At 41.0% G+C, this 19,594-nt stretch overlaps 1 protein-coding gene across 2 annotated transcripts; it reads right to left on the bottom strand.

Moving 5' to 3' along the window:
• Positions 1-2: 2 nt before the first annotated feature.
• Positions 3-19,079, bottom strand: IL22RA1 (interleukin 22 receptor subunit alpha 1). 2 transcript variants are annotated; one of them, XM_087727819.1, is made up of 7 exons: positions 18,875-19,079; positions 10,344-10,476; positions 6,713-6,894; positions 5,201-5,379; positions 3,738-3,873; positions 2,198-2,322; positions 3-1,414 (listed from the first exon to the last, which is right to left on the bottom strand). In XM_087727819.1, the coding sequence occupies exons 1-7, from the start codon at positions 18,915-18,917 to the stop codon at positions 464-466; spliced, it is 1,749 nt and encodes a 582-aa protein (XP_087583945.1). In that variant the 5' UTR covers positions 18,918-19,079; the 3' UTR covers positions 3-463. The 2 variants fall into 2 exon arrangements, with proteins under 2 accessions (XP_087583945.1, XP_087583946.1); XM_087727820.1 differs by lacking the exon at positions 18,875-19,079 and having other exon boundaries at positions 10,346-10,474.
• Positions 19,080-19,594: the final 515 nt, after the last annotated feature.

The following is a 19,594-nucleotide window of genomic DNA, read 5'->3' as shown; positions in this document are numbered from 1 at the left end:
ACAAAAGGAACTTGGACACAAATTGTAAACAGTGACTTGGGAAAAAAAGGCTTAGAAACTTTGTTAACTAATCTTTATTTATAATATGTTATAAAGGCTTAAGGTTATTGGATGATTTTTGTAATAACTAATGAAATGCCATCAGGTGGTTGTGTTTTTAACTATGGATTATTTTAGGCAAAAGGACGTTAAAACAACTTTAGTCAAATGAGAATTATGCTATGTTGACAGTAAGATTCATAAAGAATTTTTGATATCTGATATGAATATAAGCAATGACTGTGGAAGAGATGCACGAAAGTTATTTGTAACCAATTGACACACTTTCTACAAGATGTAATGTAGGATGATTCTTTTTTTGTGTTGTTTGTTTAATGAAAATTAAAAAAATGCAAAAAAAGAAAAAAAGTGTCAGCTTTCCACGTCATTTTGTAGAAAGAATTTCCCAAAATCTTTGTATTGCTTAAGAAGTTGCTTCCCCTGGGCCACCATCCCACTGGAGCTTCAGCTCCAAGTCATTGAACAAACTGGGGAAAGGTCCATTGAGTTGATGAGGGTCCGGGATATTTGGGGAAATATCAAAAGGCTGAGGCTCACTTTTTAATCCCTGGCTTTCTTGAGCTAGACAGTCTGTGCTTTGGAATCCAAATGGATTGGAATGTAGAAAATTATCAGTCCAGGCTGAGAGACAGAAGGCAGGAGGTTGTCCTGTGCTGAGATCTTGAGGGAGGTTGTTGCAAGAAGAACGTCGAAACAAGGGCGGCGGTGGGACAGCTAACAGTAGAGAACCATCTTCCTCCAAGATAGCATTTTGGCCAACTTCTAAGCTGGAAGGTAGCACTTCTGCCTGTTTTCTGTAGCTTCCTCCACTTCTATAAACTGTGGTAGGTCTCCATTCTCCCAGAAGTCTTGGAGATTCTTGTGGTGAACCATTTGAGTTTTCCTGGGGTATGGTTTCTACCACCAACCCTTCCTTCTGATGAATTGTGGTCAACTCTTTGTTAGTCCTTTCTGGTCTCTGGGCTTTGTAGTGTCCATTGCTTATAAAAGTATCAGACTTAATCCCTTGGTTTGCCTTGTGGCCCTCCCCTTCAATGCATAATCCATACGTTAATGTAGAAGGATTGTCTCCTAGGATACGCGACCGGCCGTTCTTGATCACTTGTGGGGCATAGCCAACTGAAAGACCATTCAAGGGTTGGTCAAGAGGCTGGAATGGTAGCGTTTTGGATTGTTGCTGGTAAGATGTCACTGTTGGATTGAATAATTTTTGGTCTTCTCGCATGCCCTGGATGTGATGGCTAAACTCGGTTGAACATACCCCTGGTTGGATTATCTTGGATAAATCATAAGGACTCTGGGAATGCTCCACATTTAATAAGAGAGGTTGGAAACGGGAAATACTTTTGAAATCCTATCAAGGAGGAAGGTTCAGCATTAGATGCTAGTTCAGAAACTTATTTTAAAAAGATGCAATTTAAAATTTAGATTATTGATTAAAAGTTAACTTATCTTTCCAATTTGATTATTATATATTGATAAATTCAAAACTAAGTTCCAATTATATGTCTTTTCTCCAGGAATACTTATAACACTAGAGCAGTATTTTAAAACCTTGGCAGCTTAACAATATGTGGACTTCAATATGAGATCATAATTCATAATTTATGAGCCAGGTTGGTCTAGTGATTAAAGCACCAGGTCAGAAAGCAGAAGACTGTTCTAGTCCTGCCTTAGGCATGAAAGCCAGCTGGGTGACTTTGGGCCAATCACTATGAGACTGTGAGTACTAGTCCCGCCTTAGGCATGAAAGCCAGCTGGGTGACTTTGGGCCAATCACTATGAGACTGTGAGTACTAGTCCCGCCTTAGGCATGAAAGCCAGCTGGGTGACTTTGGGCCAATCACTATGAGACTGTGAGTACTAGTCCCGCCTTAGGCATGAAAGCCAGCTGGGTGACTTTGGGCCAATCACCAGGAGACTGTGAATTCTAGTCCCACTTTAGGCATGAAAGCCGATTGGATAACTCTGGGTCATGACTCTCTCTCAATGCAACTCACCTGTTGTGCAAAAAATAGGAGGAGGAAGGAATACTGAGTATATTCCCCACTTTGAGTTATTTATAAAAAATTATGTAGATGAAAAAAGACAGATGAAAAAATAACGGAGACTTTTATAGTAATTGAAAATTACATACCAAAGATGCGGGCTGCTGCATGGTGTGTTGTTTAACATACTTATACATAATGTATAATCCAGTTCCAAAGGTAAATATGATTATAAATACAATCATTCCAAACAGATATGGCAGCCAAGTGTTATCTATGGACAGAAGGCACAAATTAATTAGTATGAAGTCATGCAGAAGAAAAAAAACCTGAGTTGCCCACATCTTCTAGGGCAGGATTGAGAATAATCATCTTTCTATCTGTATTTAAAGGAACCAATAATTTGGATGATCAAAACATCCTCAGTAATATGGGAATAAGAAGGAAAATCAAGATCAACCAAAGATGGCTAAGAAAAGGCTACATTCAGGCATAACCTTCTAATCTAGATTTATATCAATGAGAGTAATTCTTACAGGTAAGTCAAATAATTCTCACCTTGTTCCCACTTGTTTCATTTTCTATCTTGCAAATACCTCATAAAAATGGACAGGGACAAATAGTAGCAAAAAACAAATGCTAAAAATAAACCATGATTTTTATTCAGATATAATGACAGATCATGACTAGAAAATAGCATGGATTATTACTGTAAATAGTCACGTGTTGAAAAAATTGAGCCATGGTTTCTTTTTAAGGATGGGTCTAACAGGGCAAGAGAACCAGACCAACCAGGTTAGGGCTGTATGTACACAACAGAACAATTCTGTTTGCTAATCCAGATTTAAATGTTAGCATGTCTTATGTCACAGTTCAGTCCTTGAGAATCATCTTGATAGTAATAGCAATAGCATTTAGACTTATATATGGTTTTACAGTGCTTTACAGCCCTCTCTAAGCGGTTTACAGAGTCAGCATATTGTCCCCAACAATTTGGGTCCTCATTTTACCAACCTCGGAAGGATGGATGGATGACTGAGTCAACGTTGAACCGGTCAGAATTGAACTCCTGGCAGTGAACAGAGTTAGCCTGAAATACTGCATTCTAACCACTGGAAGGGAGGGTTCCTGACTGTAGGGGGCGGTGTTCATCCCCGTTTCAAAGCCGAAGAACCAGTGCTGTCCAAAGACGTCTTTGTGGTCATGTGGCTGGCATGTGCCAAAGGCACAAGGAGCACTGTTACCTTCCCACCAAAAGTGGTTCCTATTTTTCTATTTGCATTTTTTTTACATGCTGTTGAACTGCTAGGTTGGCAGAAGCTGGGACAAGTAACAGGAGCACTAGGGATTCGAACCGCTGAACTGCCGACCTTTCGGATTGACAAGCTCAGCGTCTTAGCCACTGAGCCACCGCATCCCTATGTTACATCTTACAAACATACAAACTGTACATCTGAACAGCTTACAAATGAACTGTAGTAAGTTGAGGACTACTTGTATTTATGGCCATTGGGCAGGAGTGCCCTTGAGATGAGGTATTTCATGCAGAGATCCAGGGAACTTTCTGAGGGGGCCATTCCATTGCAATATGATGACAACTGCTTGGACTGTTAGCAAACTTTGAAATGTTTTTAATTCAAGAAAAGAAAATAGCTCTGCCGAAGATCAAATTGGGCATCAGAACCATACCTGATAACGTCTTTACTCGAAACACATAGGCTGTGCTAATTTTGTCAGAATGTCGGATGTGTATCGTTCCATTATATTCCGTATTGGGATCCAAGTCAGTGATGATAAATTCTTCATTGTTTTCAATTTTTTTCCACTAAGGCAAGAAAGAGAAAGATGCATTTTCCAAAATCAACTGAAAGTCCATACAACAGAGGATCTATGGGGAGCTTATATGTGGCAGTGGGTAATTTTGGATCCCTGATTCTAGCAGGGGGGGCGGGGGGCTTCAATTTTTTTTAGCAAGGAGTTCTCTGCCCGGTTGCTGGGTGGGCGTGGCCATGGTGGGTGTGTCCTAGTCGGCCACCTACACCATGGTGGGGGGAGGCTTTTTGCCCTCCCCAGGCTCCGGAGGCCCTCTGGAGGCCAGAAACGGCCCATTTCCAGACTTCCGGAACTTTTGGGAGGCACATTTCTTGCCCCCCTTGAGCCTCTGCATGTGCCCTGCACTTAACAACATCCAAAATGGGCCGCATGGAGACTCCTGGGAGGGAAGGGGAGGGGTGGGTGGGGCCAGCCAGGAGTTGAATTTGGGGGTTCTCCAAACTGCACAGAATCTTAGCTAGAGATTCTCCCGAACCCCTGCAAACCCCCAGTAGCCCACCCCTGGATTCTAGTATGGTTAGTGCAACTCCCTGATCCAGCCCATGACCTCGTCTTCTTTGACCTCTTCCCTTCCTCTAATCCTGTTTTCATTCACCAAGCCAGACCCCCAATTTCCCCTTGCTTAGCCTCCGTACATCTGGTACATGGATCATAAAAAGAGGATGGAGCTTCAACTGTATAATTTTTATAATTTTAAACTGTTTACTCTTCAATTATTCTGATTTTAGTGTTAATTTTCTTGATTATATTGTACCTAATGTACCTCTGAGGCAGAGGTGGTATTCAGCAGGTTCTCACGAGTTCTGGAGAACCGGTAGTGGAAATTTTGAATAGTTTGGAGAACCAGTAAATACCACCTCTGACTGGCCCCGCCCTATTCTATTCTCTGCCTCCCGAGTCCCAGCTGATCAGTAACTTTCCCCTGGAGTGCGGTGGGAATGGGGATTTTACAGTATCCTTCTCCTGGAGTGGGGTGGGAATGGAGATTTTACAGTAACCCTTCTCCTGCCATGCCCACCAAGCCACGCCCACAGAATGGGTAGTAAATTTTTTTTGAATCCTACAACTTCTCTGAGGGAGATGGGTGGTTACAAAACATGAAAAATAAACAAACAGATAAATACATAAATAATAGGTGGGGTCCCCATTTTCACCTTTTTTTTAACATTCTGAAGATACCCCTGCATTATCCAATTCCTTTTAAAGCTTATTGGACATGCTGGTTTTTGACTGTAATAAAGGCTGGTTTTGATTTATTCTTATTGCATAATGTGCCTTAAAGGTTAAGTCAGTAATCATGCGTTATAATCCTTTCTTACCTTCTTTGTGCAGCACATTATTATTTCGTACTGGTACTTAATATCAAGTTGTTTGAAAATGTCCACTACGGTCAGAGGAGAGTTATTTTTATCCTTGAAAGGTGTGTAAGGAGGCTGAATAACAAACTTGATGGACCGAATGCTGGGTGTATAGTTTACATCAATATTTTCAATATTAACTGAAAAAAAGAAGGAAGGAAGGAAGGAAGGAAGGAAGGAAGGAAAGAAGGAAGGAAGGAAGGAAGGAAGGAAGGAAGGAAGGAAGGAGAGAATTTTTTTCAGATGGATGATAAATTGTAGTGTAGCATCTGAGTTTAATTGTTTTCTTGCAGACATTTCATGACCCAACTAGGTAATGTCTTCATGCTAGAAGGGTGTAGGGTTAACAGAGAGCAAACCCTGCTCCCTTCTAGTACTAATGATGTTACCTAGTTAGATCATGAAAGTAGGTTGTGCAAATCCAACCCATTTACCAAGTGTGTGGTTCATTGGGCCAAACCAGAAGACGACTCCATTCACACAAGCCACTTAACCAGTTATCACTCTCTGGAATCACCCCATATGTTGGACTATACTGTGTTTCCCCAAAAATAAGATAGGGTCTTATTTTCTTTTGACCCCCGAAATAAGCACTTGGCCTTATTATTATGTTTGAGGTGCTGTAGGCGCCCCACCTTTTTGGAAGAAATGCAAATCAGCTGGCAATTTTAAGCATTAGAAACCATCCTAGCTGATCAATAAAGGAAAGGTATCAGAAGGGATAATAAAAAGTTAAAATGGAAACAATAAACAGCTGTTTGACAAATGGAAACTGACTGAGTAGAAATGCTAATTCCGCCTGTCATGGAGAGTTTGACTGGGAGGTGTCCTCTTGAGGAAAAGATGATACTCTTAACAGGCTACATGCCATGAACAGACATGCTGGGGATCCAGAATTCTCCCAGCTCCCAGCACAATTCTGTTCTGACCAAGGCTTCCCAAGAGCCTAAAGCAAACTTCTGATCCCGACAAAAACCCCTTTTATTAATTTACTGTGAATTCTGCCAATTCACATCCTGCAAAGGAAAGAGGGAGGATACAGTCACTGACCTTAACTGGCTTGGAGAGCTGACAGGCCAATATCTGCAAAACTTGACAAGGAGTCTTGGAGAGTCATGAACCAATTAAGCGAACTAATAGACTCCTGCAAACTCCACTCCCCTTTCGCTCCTCTTTTATTTCCTCTGGGAGGGGCCATTCACTGTCCACCTGTGACTTTACTTTACTGTTCTTTAGCTGTTCTCTTCGTCTGGCAACTCTGTGCATGCGCACACTGGGAAAAGGCTCCAGCTGTTCTTCTACCTCACTGATGTCTGACTCTGAAGGCAGCTGATAACTGGCATACGGCCCTGGCCCCCTCTCTGCCTCCGACACAGAGCCCTCATCAGAGCCTTCCCCAGACTACAGGACTGGCCCATGTACCTCCCCAACCTCCTCACTGTCTGCCAGAACAAATTCATGAAAAGCACTTACTGTTTTCACGAGGACATAATTTCAAGGACATGAACCAGTCGGAGATGCAACAGTTGGGGAGCAGAGCTCTCACTTCGGCAAGATAACGTTCGGTGAAATTTTCAGTCTCATGAGTGAGATTGCAGACATTCTGGGTGATATTTTGGCACTCAGGTTTACTCTGCCAGATCTGGTCACCATACCTGTGAGAGGACCAGACAATTACTCACAATAGGCTTTGCACATGATATGCAGATGTAGACCAGGAACTGGTGGATGGCATCCAAGATGATTAAAAGACAAAGTAGATATGGGCCAAGGTAGGTGACTCCCAATCCTGAATATACCAAAGCTGAGCTATGGGACAGAAGGTGCAGCCTTCTGTTGGTTTAACCCATGGCACAACAAATGTCATCATCACCCTACCACATCTTGTAGAAACTATAAGTTTGCACCCCATGCAGACATTAAATCTAATCAATTTGGTTGAGTTCACACAACACATGTACACTCATACCAAAATAGTTCCTTGGTTAGTTTTGTGCATTCATTCGTCCATCTGTCTGTCTGTCACTAGCCATCTTGGATGAATAAGTAAATATGCTTCTTTTCCCAGTCTTTGAATGTAATGAAATAATAGCTTAGTTAATTCTGACTATGGCAGTATTTCCCAGCTTTGGCAATTTTAAAATATGTAGATTTCAACTCCCAGAATTCCCTAGCCAGCATTCTAGCAGTGGAAGTCCACATATCTTTAAAGTGGCTAAGGTTTGGAAACAGTGGGTTATGGTTTCAGTGTGGAATGCATGAGGTAGGCTTATGGTCTGGAAATGTCTGAGTGAATCATAGAATTCTAGCCTATATTATTTCCCTGTGCTAGACAAGTTGTTGCTTTTCCTAAAGAGCATGCTAGAAATCTTCCAATACTATCATGTTTTCTGATTCAGAATTCCAAAGGTATAAATCAGGGGTGGGTTCCGGCAGGCACTACTGTTGTGGGTGCACTGCATGTGTGCTTCGTGGACTTGATGTGCACTGCACACTTGATGCGCACTGCACACGCATGCACAGTGCAATAGAATTTGTTCCGTGCATGCTCAGAAGCAAAAAACAAGATGACAGCACATATATGCGCCGCCTGGAGAACTGATTTGGGGGCATTGTAAGCCTGGGTCGCTGCCGTTCCAGTGACTCAGGCTGCCAAACTACTACCCGTTCAGCCGAACTGGTCCAAACTGGTGTAAATGTTTCAATAATGTTGATGACACTGAACCTCTCCAGCAACAGCACCCAGATAAGCAGATAAGCAGGGATTAACACCAGACAAACAAACATAAAACAGTTCCCGAGTTAAGGAACTACCAAGGACAATACAACTACCACTCCCATCAACAGGCAGGGCAAGCTACTCTATATAAATAGGGTGTAAACCCACACTCACTCACACAGATGATGTTATCTAATTGGGTATTGAAGCAGCTACAAACAAGCAAACAAGCTCAAACGGCACCAAGGGCTCCACATATAGACATGCTTTGTACAGCCCTTTCCCTAAAATAATGTATCATCATCATCATCATCATCATCATCATCATCATCATCATCATCATCCATTCAAAATTATAACAGCCATCCAACACCAAAGGACTTAGGGCAGTGGTTAAACCGTGTCATTTAGAGAGCAGTACATTTTGAATAACTTAAAGTTTGGTTCAAATTATTTCCCCCCTCATTTCAACCCTGAGCTACAAATATTCTCCTTTATGGGGTTAATAAAGAAAGCATATCTAGAGGAGAGTCCCAGCAGAGCAAACAACATTTGAACTTTTCATCACAGTGCAGAACTAACTGCCCTTAGCCCAAAAGGTCAATGGTTACTTTGAAGGGAAGGAAACAGCTACCATATTTGCTTTGGAATTAAAATAAAGTATATATACTTAGAGTATTTGGTATACTCACTGAATAAAGAAAGCCCATGGAAAGCAGAGGTTACTTTTAGACCAACATTAGCTTCCCCAAGCTACACTGTTATCCCCTTATAGTTTCTCAAGGATACAAGCCAGAGTTCAAATCACAGAACTCCTTATTCTAAGCCAAAGAAAGATATAACTTCACCTGCTTTCAGCACAAGTAGAGATTATTTATGATCTCTAAGCAAGAATTGTTTTTTTAGAACCTATCAAGCAGAATAACAGAAGAGCAGATCAATTGAATAAAGAATAACAGACTAACAGAGTTAGAAGGGACCTTGGCAGTCTTCTAGTCCATATAAAGCAGCAGATAAGCAGACTAATGATTTAGCTACTTCACTTGCTGGAAAAAGTCTAGGCGGACTATACTATCTTCGTTTTTAGAGTTGAAACTTTAATGGATATCTTTCATCCACTCTCCGTAAGTTTGGATTTGAATTCAGAACCGAGGTCAAATCGGGTGCATGTCTTCCTTATGGGTTTCTCCATCATATTGGAACCGATGAAGACCCTGACTGGGAACAGATAACAGGGTCAGCCAAGGAAGCTACAAATTTAGCATTGCATTTGCACAGTATCTTAAACTGGGCTAGTTCTTATTCTCTATCTGTGCATATACGTGGTATTTAGTGTTGTGTGACTTCCACATACGGTAGTTTGATTTGTGATTTAGTGAGTTGTAGGCTAGAGCAGGACATCATAGTGGTAGTTGGCATAATTCAAAAACTGAATGTGTTGCAAGTCACAGTGGCTGAGAAAAGAGGAAGGTTAATCATTAGAAACATTTTAAGGTCATTGTCTACTGATTTTTAGCAATGGGTTATTGATACGTGTTTGGGGCCGAGGTGGCGCAGTGGTTAAATGCAGCACTGCAGGCTACTGCTAGATCAGCAGTTCAGCGGTTCAAATCTCACCGGCTCAGGGTTGACTCAGCCTTCCATCCTTCCGAGGTGGGTAAAATGAGGACCCAGATTGTTGGGGGCAATATGCTGACTCTCTGTAAACCACTTAGAGAGGGCTGAAAGCCCTATGAAGCGGTATATAAGTCTACTGCTATTGCTATTGCTATTGGGGGGCAAATGTTGACCTTTCTTTTTGAACACGGAGATAAGAAAAGGGTTTTTAAATATGTTGTTCAAATTTCCTGAATTTCCTATGTGATTATTTACATTAATGCATTCTTCTTCTCTTTAAAAAAATCCACTTACGATGCAATAGCGTATGTTCATTGGTAGCTATTGACATATGCCTTTACATTTCATAATCCTGTAGAATGCAGTAAAGCTGATACTGAAGGGCAGGGATTTGAGTTTCATTTAAAACATTTCCTCTTGAATCTGCACACAACCTAACATTGTGTGACATCGGTTGACACAATAATTACCACTGTTTGCCAGCAGTCCTCAAGTCACAGAGTCTGTTTAATAACTGTTCAAAGTTACAAATTGCATTGAAAAAAGAGAAAACTAATTTAACAACGGGAGTGATTCACTTAGCAACTGTGGCAAGAAAGGCCACAAAATGTCAAACTTCACTTCATAAATGTCTCACTTAGCAACAGAAATTTTGCACTCAATTGTGGTTGTTAGTAGAGGACTACCTGTACCCTATTTGAAATACCCATGGATTCAGCTCATACAATACATTCCACAAAGTTTTATGAAAAAGCAAAGCATCCTTACACCTTATACCGGACATCGTAGAGCGTGCCTGGGGGTGTCTCCCCCTTAATCTTCCATGTGAGGATATTTTCAAAGTTTGTGGACCGAAAAGTTATTTCTTGAAAGGCCAGTGATCTTTCTCCCAGTGAATTTCCTGCAAGGAAGCATGAACAAGTATTCAAGATCTGCTTCGATAGAAAATTCAGTTATAATTCTTTTGTTTCCATGAAAGTCATTGCTTTCTCTTATCTGAAATCTGCAGCAATGGGTTTCAGAGTGCGTAACAAAAAACACAGAAGAAAAGTGGCGTGTCTTAGGATATCCCAGAAGAAATATAACTGAGTATAAATTATATGTGGAATTTGGTGGGCTATATTGGACCCATTTGGTAAGATTATGGTTCAACATATTATGCAAATACCTTCAAAAGGTCAAACCAGGGGTGGGATTCAGCTGGTTCAGACTGTTCGGGTGAACTGGATGCTAACTTTACATCTGGTTCACTGAACTGGTAGTTGAAAGGACTGGCTGGCCCTGTCCACCACGTGCCTCCCCTCCCAGGAGTCTCCACACGGCCCGTTTTGGATGCCAGGTAAGTGCAGGGCCTATGCAGAGGCTCTGGGAGGGTGAAAAATGGGCCTCCCAAAAGTCCAGAAATGGGCTCGTTTCCAGCCTCCGGAGGGCTTCCGGAGCCCAGGGGAGGCCATTTTCACCCTCCCGGAAGCTCAACAAAACATCCCCTCCATGGTGTAGGAAACTGAGTATGCCACACCCACAAAGCAACCAGGCAGAGAACCGGTTGCTAAAAATTTTCAATCCCACCCCTGAGTCCAACCCATTACCCCAGTTAAGCAGGCTGTGTGAAGGGAGCCACTGTGTTACAAGAGGCATTTTCTATTGCTAGGGGACTCTAAGAAAGTAAAACACCTCAATCTCTCAGGCCTAATTCTTAACCATATAACATGAGGAGCAAACCAATCATTTTTCTAATTGTGCCACAGGGCTTTAGTGTCAACTTGTCAAGCGTTTCCATGACTATTATCAAGTTGACATAAAAAAAAGAGAAAAGGGGGAGAATGCCATGCATACCTTTGGCCAGAGTCAGGTCTCATATTTCTACAGCTAGTGTGTGAAATGCACACATTCATAGCCTGCCACATTGTTGGTGGATGTGATTTATGACACAGACAGAAGGGGGGGGGGGATACAGGGGTAAAGTTCAGACACCATAAAGCGGGAATCAGTTTTGGCTCCGCAGAAGAACATGCCAAAATGTTGATCCTAATAAATGAATGGATTTCTTTTGAACTTTGTCTCGAGGCTCATAAATTAATTAGGTCATCTTTTGGAAACTTCACATTTAGCTTGTCAGTGAGATGGCCTAATCTGAGAATGAGCGTCTGGGCCTGTCATATTTGGGCATCTGCTAAGACTCACTCCAGGAGAGGTTTCAGATATCCTAAATTCTGTTCCTTCTCATCTACGGAGATTCCCAGTCATCCAAGTCATAGTTGTTCTAAGACAACTGGACTTTCTTGGGTTTTTTTCTTTTCCTCCCTTGAAAATATTTTGCTTCTCATCCAAGAAGTTTCTTCAGTTCAGAACTTCAGAACTGTTTTCAAGGGGGGAAAGGGAAAAAAAACAACAACCAAGAAAGTCCAGTGACTTTTGAAAAGCACCTTCGGGATGTCTGCTCTTTTTCCTTTTTGTATTCCTTAAGATAGGTTTTCCATTTGTGAGCAGAGATTAAGAAGGAAGTTAAAAGAAACTCCTGATCCCTTGAAGTTTCTTATTAGGTGGCTTCACAAAACACATCAAATCAGGACAATTAGAAGACAAACTGCTAGCTGGCAAGATTTGTTAGCCTGGTGAGCCTTGCCAAATTAGAACCATGCATACTGTAAGTGAGGAGAGGCAGCCCATGGATACAAGGTGAGGGACCCCTTACAAAGGTAGGGAATCACTTTATATACGGTTCAAACCTATTGAACTGCGTTCTTTTGTTGATTAGCATCATTTGACTCATCTCTGATCCAGTGGTGGGATTCAATTTTTTTTTACTACCAGTTCTGTGTGTGTGGCTTGGTGGGCATGGCTTGGTGGACGTGGCAGGGGAAGGATACTATAAAATCTCCATTCCCACCCTACTCCAGGGGAGGATACTGTAAAATCTCCATTCCCACCCTACTCCAGGGGAAGGATACTGCAAAATCCCCATTTCCTCCCAATCAGCTGGGACTCGGGAGGCAGAGAATAGATGGGGGCGGAGCCAGTCAGAGGTAGTATTTACCAGTTCTCTGAACTACTCAAAATTTTTGCTACTGGTTCACTGGAACTGGTCAGAACCTGCTCCCTCTGCTCTGATCTAGCAAACATGCTCAGTAGCTTTATATGTGCCATGTAATATTTCATACCATGTCTTTATATACTTATACAAGATCATTATATATATAATGATTATATATATATAATCTTGTCACCCTCTTATTAAGTAGGTGTGGTTTTCAGATTCAACCGAGGCATGATGAGTTTGCAAGTTACTTAATTCAAATCTTTGGACAGTCCGTTTCTTCAGCCACTTTGAAGCAGTTCTTATCAAAATCCACATTCCACAAGGAGAACCTTCTGTGTCACTTCAAAGAACTAGAAACATTAATCAAAGAGACTGAAAACATTACTCAGCAGGCTTCCTCTCTTCTGTTCCCTTCAGCACAATGCTTCTTAAGGTTAACCTGATTAGCACTACTGTAGCTTAGCATGTAGGGAAAACAGCTCATTTGGTTAGCATACGACTGTAAATCTTATATGTGTAGGTATAGGTATAGGTATATATGTATGTATTTGTGTCAGTGTGTCTGTGTGTGTGTGTGTGTGTGTGTGTTTGTTTGTTTGCATAACTCTGGAATGCCTTGAGCAATTTCAACCAAACTTGGTACACAGATGACTGACTCTCTGGGAAAAAACACTGTGTGGGGTAAAATACCCCAATACCCCTCGGGGGGTGTGTTCTGTTAAGATACAGCCTGTTGTGCCTTAAAATGGCTTCTATTGTACTGTCGTAAAATGGCTTCTACTGTTCAGTGCAGTGGAGTTGCCATGGTAACGGCTTCACAGTACTCCACAAGCGGGCTCCCTCTGGGGGAAAAATCCAACATTAGAAATTACTTTTTGTCTGGATATTTTCCCCCTATAAATAAATACCTGGGCAACACCGGGTAATCAGCTAGTAATGTATAAATCAGAACATGGGTGAACTGTATAACCAGGTCAAGTATGTTTGCTTCCCATTTCTAAAACTCTTTGCATGGCTTTTAGCCTCAACCCTTTCCTGAGTGCTGAGAACAAAACATCGGTTAGGATGGGGGTGAGAGGGGCGCTTGTGTGACTTCTGAAGATAATCAGAGGTTCTTTTGATAAAATGGCCTATTTAGTTACATTTAAGACAGGATAGTTTCTTAAGTTTGATACAGCTGGATCAGAGGTAGTGGAACCAGTAGTGGAAATCGCGGGTGGCCCTCTTCACCTGCCCCGTCTCTACGTCATCCCATTTAGGCCATTCCCCCCCCCCTCAAAAAAAGTGCATGTGTGGAAGGCATGCATGCACATGTGCAGAGGTGGTGGAGGTAGGGAAGGCAAGAGAATACCACTCCTGAGCCAGATTATCATAAAGATAGTGAGGAGGGGAGCACAGCTTTCTCAGGAAAACAACAACAAACTGCAGATTAGAATTACAAAAGGTGGTAGGTAGTAAACATACATGAAAATAAAAATCGCAAGGAAATCATTAACATGGAACGTGAGAAGCCCGATGATGGGGCAAAAAGGAAGTAAAAGATCTGAGAGCCAATGATTTATGGCTGTACATGCCTTTAAAGGGACTGTAAGAACTGTACAAAAGATTGAAATGGGCAACATGCTTGATTTGGAAACTATCCCTGAGCATTCTTTGCAAAAGAACAATTGCAAAATAAAGCTTTGCAAAGATCTGTGTGGTGCAACTCAATTGGGCAGAGTACGTCGGGCTAAGAAACCCCAGCATTCCTGGGATAACAATCTTGGAAGAAATCTCTGGCACTGGAAGACAACTTCAGTCACTTGCTGCTCTCAGCTTTTTACAGTCACCAAGATAGCGATCAGCAAACCAAGTGGTTTATATTTATATTTAAACCACTTAAATATAAACTTTAAACTTGGTTTTGGATTTGAAAAGAAACCAAACACTTTGAAAGATTTATTCTGTTTGAATTTCTTCCAATTGATAAATCTTAACTCCCCCCCCCCCCCAAAAAGAAGCACTTCTTCTTACTGATAACTGATAACCTAACTTTGATTGTGTGGGAAGTTTTAATTAACCAACAGCCATAAATCAGAACTTTGAAAAGTAGGAGCCATGGAAGAATACCCGAATCTGGCAGATTGCAAGCCTGTTTCAAATGATATATTGTGAGCAGTAACAAGGGACCAGATCCGGTGAGAGAAAGAATAACAACAGAATAATAATGGAATTCAAACTGGAAATACGAAGGGTTTTTTTTTTTTTTGCTTTTTTCTTCTTCCTGCCCCCCACCCCCACCCCCCGGCTTGGCAAAAGAATAAGATGGCCCTAGCTTCTCTTCCAGTTTGAATTTAAGGTGGTCTAGAATCTTGAAATAAGATTTGTATAACTAACTGCAATTTTGGACATTAAGGTAGAACAAAAGACTAAGATGGCCACCATCATTTTTCCCTACAGCAATTGAAGCAGATAGACTTAAGATGGATCAGAACCCTGAAATAAGAACTGCATAACTGTATAATTAACTGTAACTTTAGAACTGGACATCATGGAAAACTGGGAATTTGAAAAACTATGTTAATTTTTTTTAAATATATATAAATCAGTAAAATCAAGCCTAATTAGAATTTTGAATCCAGAGAAGCAGATAGCTATAGAAGAACTCAAAGAAGAAGGGGAGCAAGACATTGAAGGGTTAGAAGCGGAGGGAAATAAAAAGCAGATGAAAAACTCCTTTGGTCCAGGCAATGGTGTAAGGAAAATTGTGAAAAGGGGAGGTGTCCCAACAAAAGGGAAAAGAAAGCTGACAAAAGTGGTCTTCGAGGCTGTTAGTGGCATAAGGAAAATTGAAGCAGGAGGTTATGCCCCAACAAAGAGGAATATAAATTATTCTTTTGGTCACCTGGGGAAATTTGAAGGGAGAGGATCTGTCAAAATAAAGAAAAGGGAGAAGACAGGAACAGAGAAGTGGGACAAAAGACTTACCAGGAAAAAACCAGATAATTAGAAACAACTATATGGGAAAATATAAAGTTAAGATAAGGGCTTTATTCCTAAATATGATAATAAAATGGAGTTGCTAACTGGTTGAACAAGATAATAGAAAGATAACAAAATAAAAGTTAAAATATATGGAATATGGATAAATATGAAACTGATATGGGGAGCAGAGGTTTGTGATTTACCTATTTGACATGATAATTAAATTGAGTTGCAAATTGAATGAATATAACAATAGAAGGACAGCTAAGCATGGGTCAAAATCTATGAAACATGGACATATATTGAACCTTTAAGATAATGAATAAAGTGAGATGTTTACATTAAGGGAAGTGTAATGAACACTGAATAGTGAAGATTGTCATCTAGAGATAATTAAAGCTAATCTAATCCAAGGTATAGAAAAATGGAGAGGGAACATGAAATATACCTACAATGGGAAACTATTGTGATAAAAAGACAGAATCACAAATTGGGGACATGTAAGGTTGTACAACTATATAAAGATAATGATGAGAATAGCTGGGAATTGTAACCAGGTCTACAGCTTGACCAAAATTATATGGGTGGTGGTGGTTAAAAGCACAATGACTATATATGTATACTTTTCTGTTATACCACTTTTTTTCTACTAAAAAGGAAGAGAAAAATTAAATACGTATATTGAAAAAGAATTATAAATACCAGCAACATAAAAGGGAGTTTGATCAGAAGCTGAAATACACCAAATAAATGAGATGAAGAGTGGGAAGTAGAGAAGAAAGGGAAGGGAAGAAGAGATGGATAGGAGAGAAGGCAAGGGGGAGAAGAGGAGGAGAGAAATGAGGAGTGGTAAGGGGAGGTAGGAGAAGGAGAGATGAAGGAGAAGTTGAGAAGAGAAGGATGACAGAGGGAAGAAAGGAGGTAGGGAGGGGGAGGAGAGAGGGAGAAGAAAGTGATGGACAAAGTACAAATATGGTGTATGGAGAGAAGAAGAGCCAATAATTGGTTTTTGGGAGTCATTGGTAAAGTGAATTGATGTAAACATTTAATAATACAATATGATGTTGGTTATGTAATAGTATACATGCGATTATATGTTATGAAAGTGGAAAAATAAAAATAAAAACTTTAATAAAAAAAGAACAGTAGAAATTGTGCCCCCAGTTGTAGTCATAACCTGAGGTCTATCTGTGCTTAAATACTATTTCCCACTACATGGGAAACTCTGCCCTAGATTCTTCCTAGGTGATTTTGGGCAGTTCCCATTTCTCAACAGGTGGTTGTTCTGCATATAAGCATGGAGAAGCGAGCGTTATGTATCTCAGCTCCTGCAGGAACTCTAACAAACGATTAACTCCCTATAAATTATTTCCTGGGTCAGGGTCACCTGGTGAATTTCATAACTGAGTCAAAATATGACCACAGTTCTCCTTTCAGTATAATTGTCATTTGTTTGCTTTAATTGATAATGGAAACAGTTAAACAAGGGGGAAATTCCCAAGCTGTATACAGTTGGCTTTCCAATGCTTAGCAATTTATTCTGTGATTCTAGAAGTGAACATTTATCTCTGGAATGAATTCACTCCTGATTTGATGTTCTTTCCTGCAATTTCGTGCTTGCTCTCTATATAAATGAAAAACCCACCTCAACTTTCTGTCCTTCAGGTGGACTGGATTTTAGCATCGCAGTTCTGAGCTAGTATGGCCAACACATCAGCTAGTATGAGAACACCAAATGGTGGGAAGCTGTTTTATGTCTTTCCTTATACGCAGGAGTGGTTCAGTGGCTAAGAGGCTGAGCTTGTCAATCACAAAGGTCGGCAGTTCAGCGGTTCGAATCTCTAGCCCCGCGTAATGAAGTGAGTTCCTATTACTTGCCCCAGCTTCTGCCAACCTAGCAGTTCGAAAGCACGCAAAAATGCAAGTAGAAAAATAGGGACCACCTTTGGTGGGAAGGTAACAGTGTTCCGTGCACCTTCAGCATTTAGTCATGCCGGCAACATGACCATGGAGATATCTTTGGACAGCGCTGGCTCTTCGACTTTGAAATGGAGATGAGCACCACCTCCTAGAGTCGGGAACGACTAGCACATATGTGCGAGGGGAACCTTTAACTTTACCATATGCACATTTTAGTAACCTTTACAACCCACCAAGACTGAGATTATTATCCATGTATAATTAAAACAAAAGGTGAAGGATTTGCCCAAAGACATCTAGGAAGATGAAGGTCACATTGAGATTCAAATCAAAAGCTTTTGAAATAAAATCGTGGATTTCAGAACTTTCTACATCTGTTATATTATGATGCGGTCTGCCAAGAAATATTTATTTCCAATTGCATTTTTTTTTACAATCTAACTGGGCATCGTGCCTATTAAGTTCAAATCGAGGACAATTCCTCCTTAAGACTGTGATGTTTTGGTACTTCACGTGAAGCTGTCTGCTTCACAAGGCTGGGAATAAATCCACGGTCAAAACGATAAGCTTCAGATTGTGTCAAGGGACTCTTGATTTTATCTGTTCAAAAAATTTATGTTGTCACCCAGAGAATATAAAACATCTCTAGCAGTGGTGGGTTGCCAATTTTTTTACTACTGGTTTGGACATGCTCGCTCTGGGCCAAACCGGGAACAACACACCTCTGATCTCTAGATCGCTAACCAATACAGTAGAGCCATGATGGTGAACCTATGGCACATGTGCCAGAGGTGGCACACAGAGCTGCTCTTACAGTTTGAAAAGCAAGCCCCTTTTCGGGCTGTTTTTCAGGCTGTTTTTTTTAAAGCTGTTTTCAAGCTGAAAAATGGCTCGGAAAACAGGCTGAAAACAGCCCAAATAACAGCTGTTCTTTGTGTTTCTGGCACTCTGGCACACGGACATGCACGCCCGTTCCAATTTGGGCACTCGGTGCTGAAAAGGTTTGCCATCACTGCAGTAGAGGTACAAATAGTAAAATACAGCAGATTACAAAGCAATGTACTTATTGTACTTATCTCTTCGACTTTTTATCTGCTGCACACGGGAGGGCCCCCCTTTTATTTTCTCATCCAGTTGTTTAACAGAATAGCAGAATTGGAAGGGACCTTGGAGGTTTCCTAGTCCAACCCCCTGCTCAAGCAAGATATCATTTTTATATCAAAAGACATTCTACTTCCCTGCTTGAACTCACTACTTTATTTCCAGGAGGTGGTCCTGCTCTGCAGTTCCTCAAAAACCCAGAGACAGGTTTGTTTGTTTTTTTAAAAAAAGAAAAGGCATTTATGAAAAAAACAAACTCAAGAGGATCGCTTACCTGCTAGAGAGCACAAGGCCCAGTAAATGAAAAGATCCTTCATTAATGGTGTAATGAGATTAGCCAGACACAAGCAATTTCCCTTGAGATGAACTAGGCTGCTCTCCAGAAGTCTTCAAATTTCCCTCGCTGGCAACGCTGGACAATTCCTTTCCACCAGGTAGGAAAATTAACGAGGCATCTCCGTTCCCATGTAGCCCACGGGAGAATAAACACCTTTTAATGTGATTAATCCTCAATCTCTCCGCCAGAGGAGCGCCTGCTGCCGGATCAGTGAGCCACTCACCTGGAACCCCTTCATCCTTCTGAAGCAACCCTTTCTTCTGATAAGCTACTTCCTGCAACAATTCCTCCTTGGCGTCAGAGGAGTTTTACTGGTCTGGCAGCTCTTTTATTAATTTATTTTTCAGCTGCATCTCAACAGGCCGAAGCAAGATGCTTGCCACACCCCAGCCTCTGCGACTTCTGTAGTTCTGGTCACGTTGCTGCTGGAGTCAAGAAAACTTGGGATGATCTTTAAACCAGGGGAAGAATGTCTGGAGTACCATTCTAAAGCTGGATTTTTTTTTATTTGGGGTTTCTTTTATTTTGGAGTGCTAGCATTCTCAGGCCCATGGTGGAAAAATCTTTAAAAGAAAAGGAATTGATGCCAATAAAAAAGAAAACAGTCGAGCGTTTCTAATTTCAGGAAAGCTGAATGTATAAAGGATGGAAATGTCT

The sequence above is a fragment of the Thamnophis sirtalis genome, unplaced genomic scaffold (genome assembly GCF_051295495.1).
Source record: "Thamnophis sirtalis isolate CommonGarterSnake01/CBP01778 unplaced genomic scaffold, rThaSir2_p1.2 scaffold_13, whole genome shotgun sequence".
NCBI lineage: Eukaryota > Metazoa > Chordata > Lepidosauria > Squamata > Natricidae > Thamnophis > Thamnophis sirtalis.
Note: the sequence above shows the minus strand (reverse complement) of the source record. Positions and strands in the feature narration are given on the sequence as shown.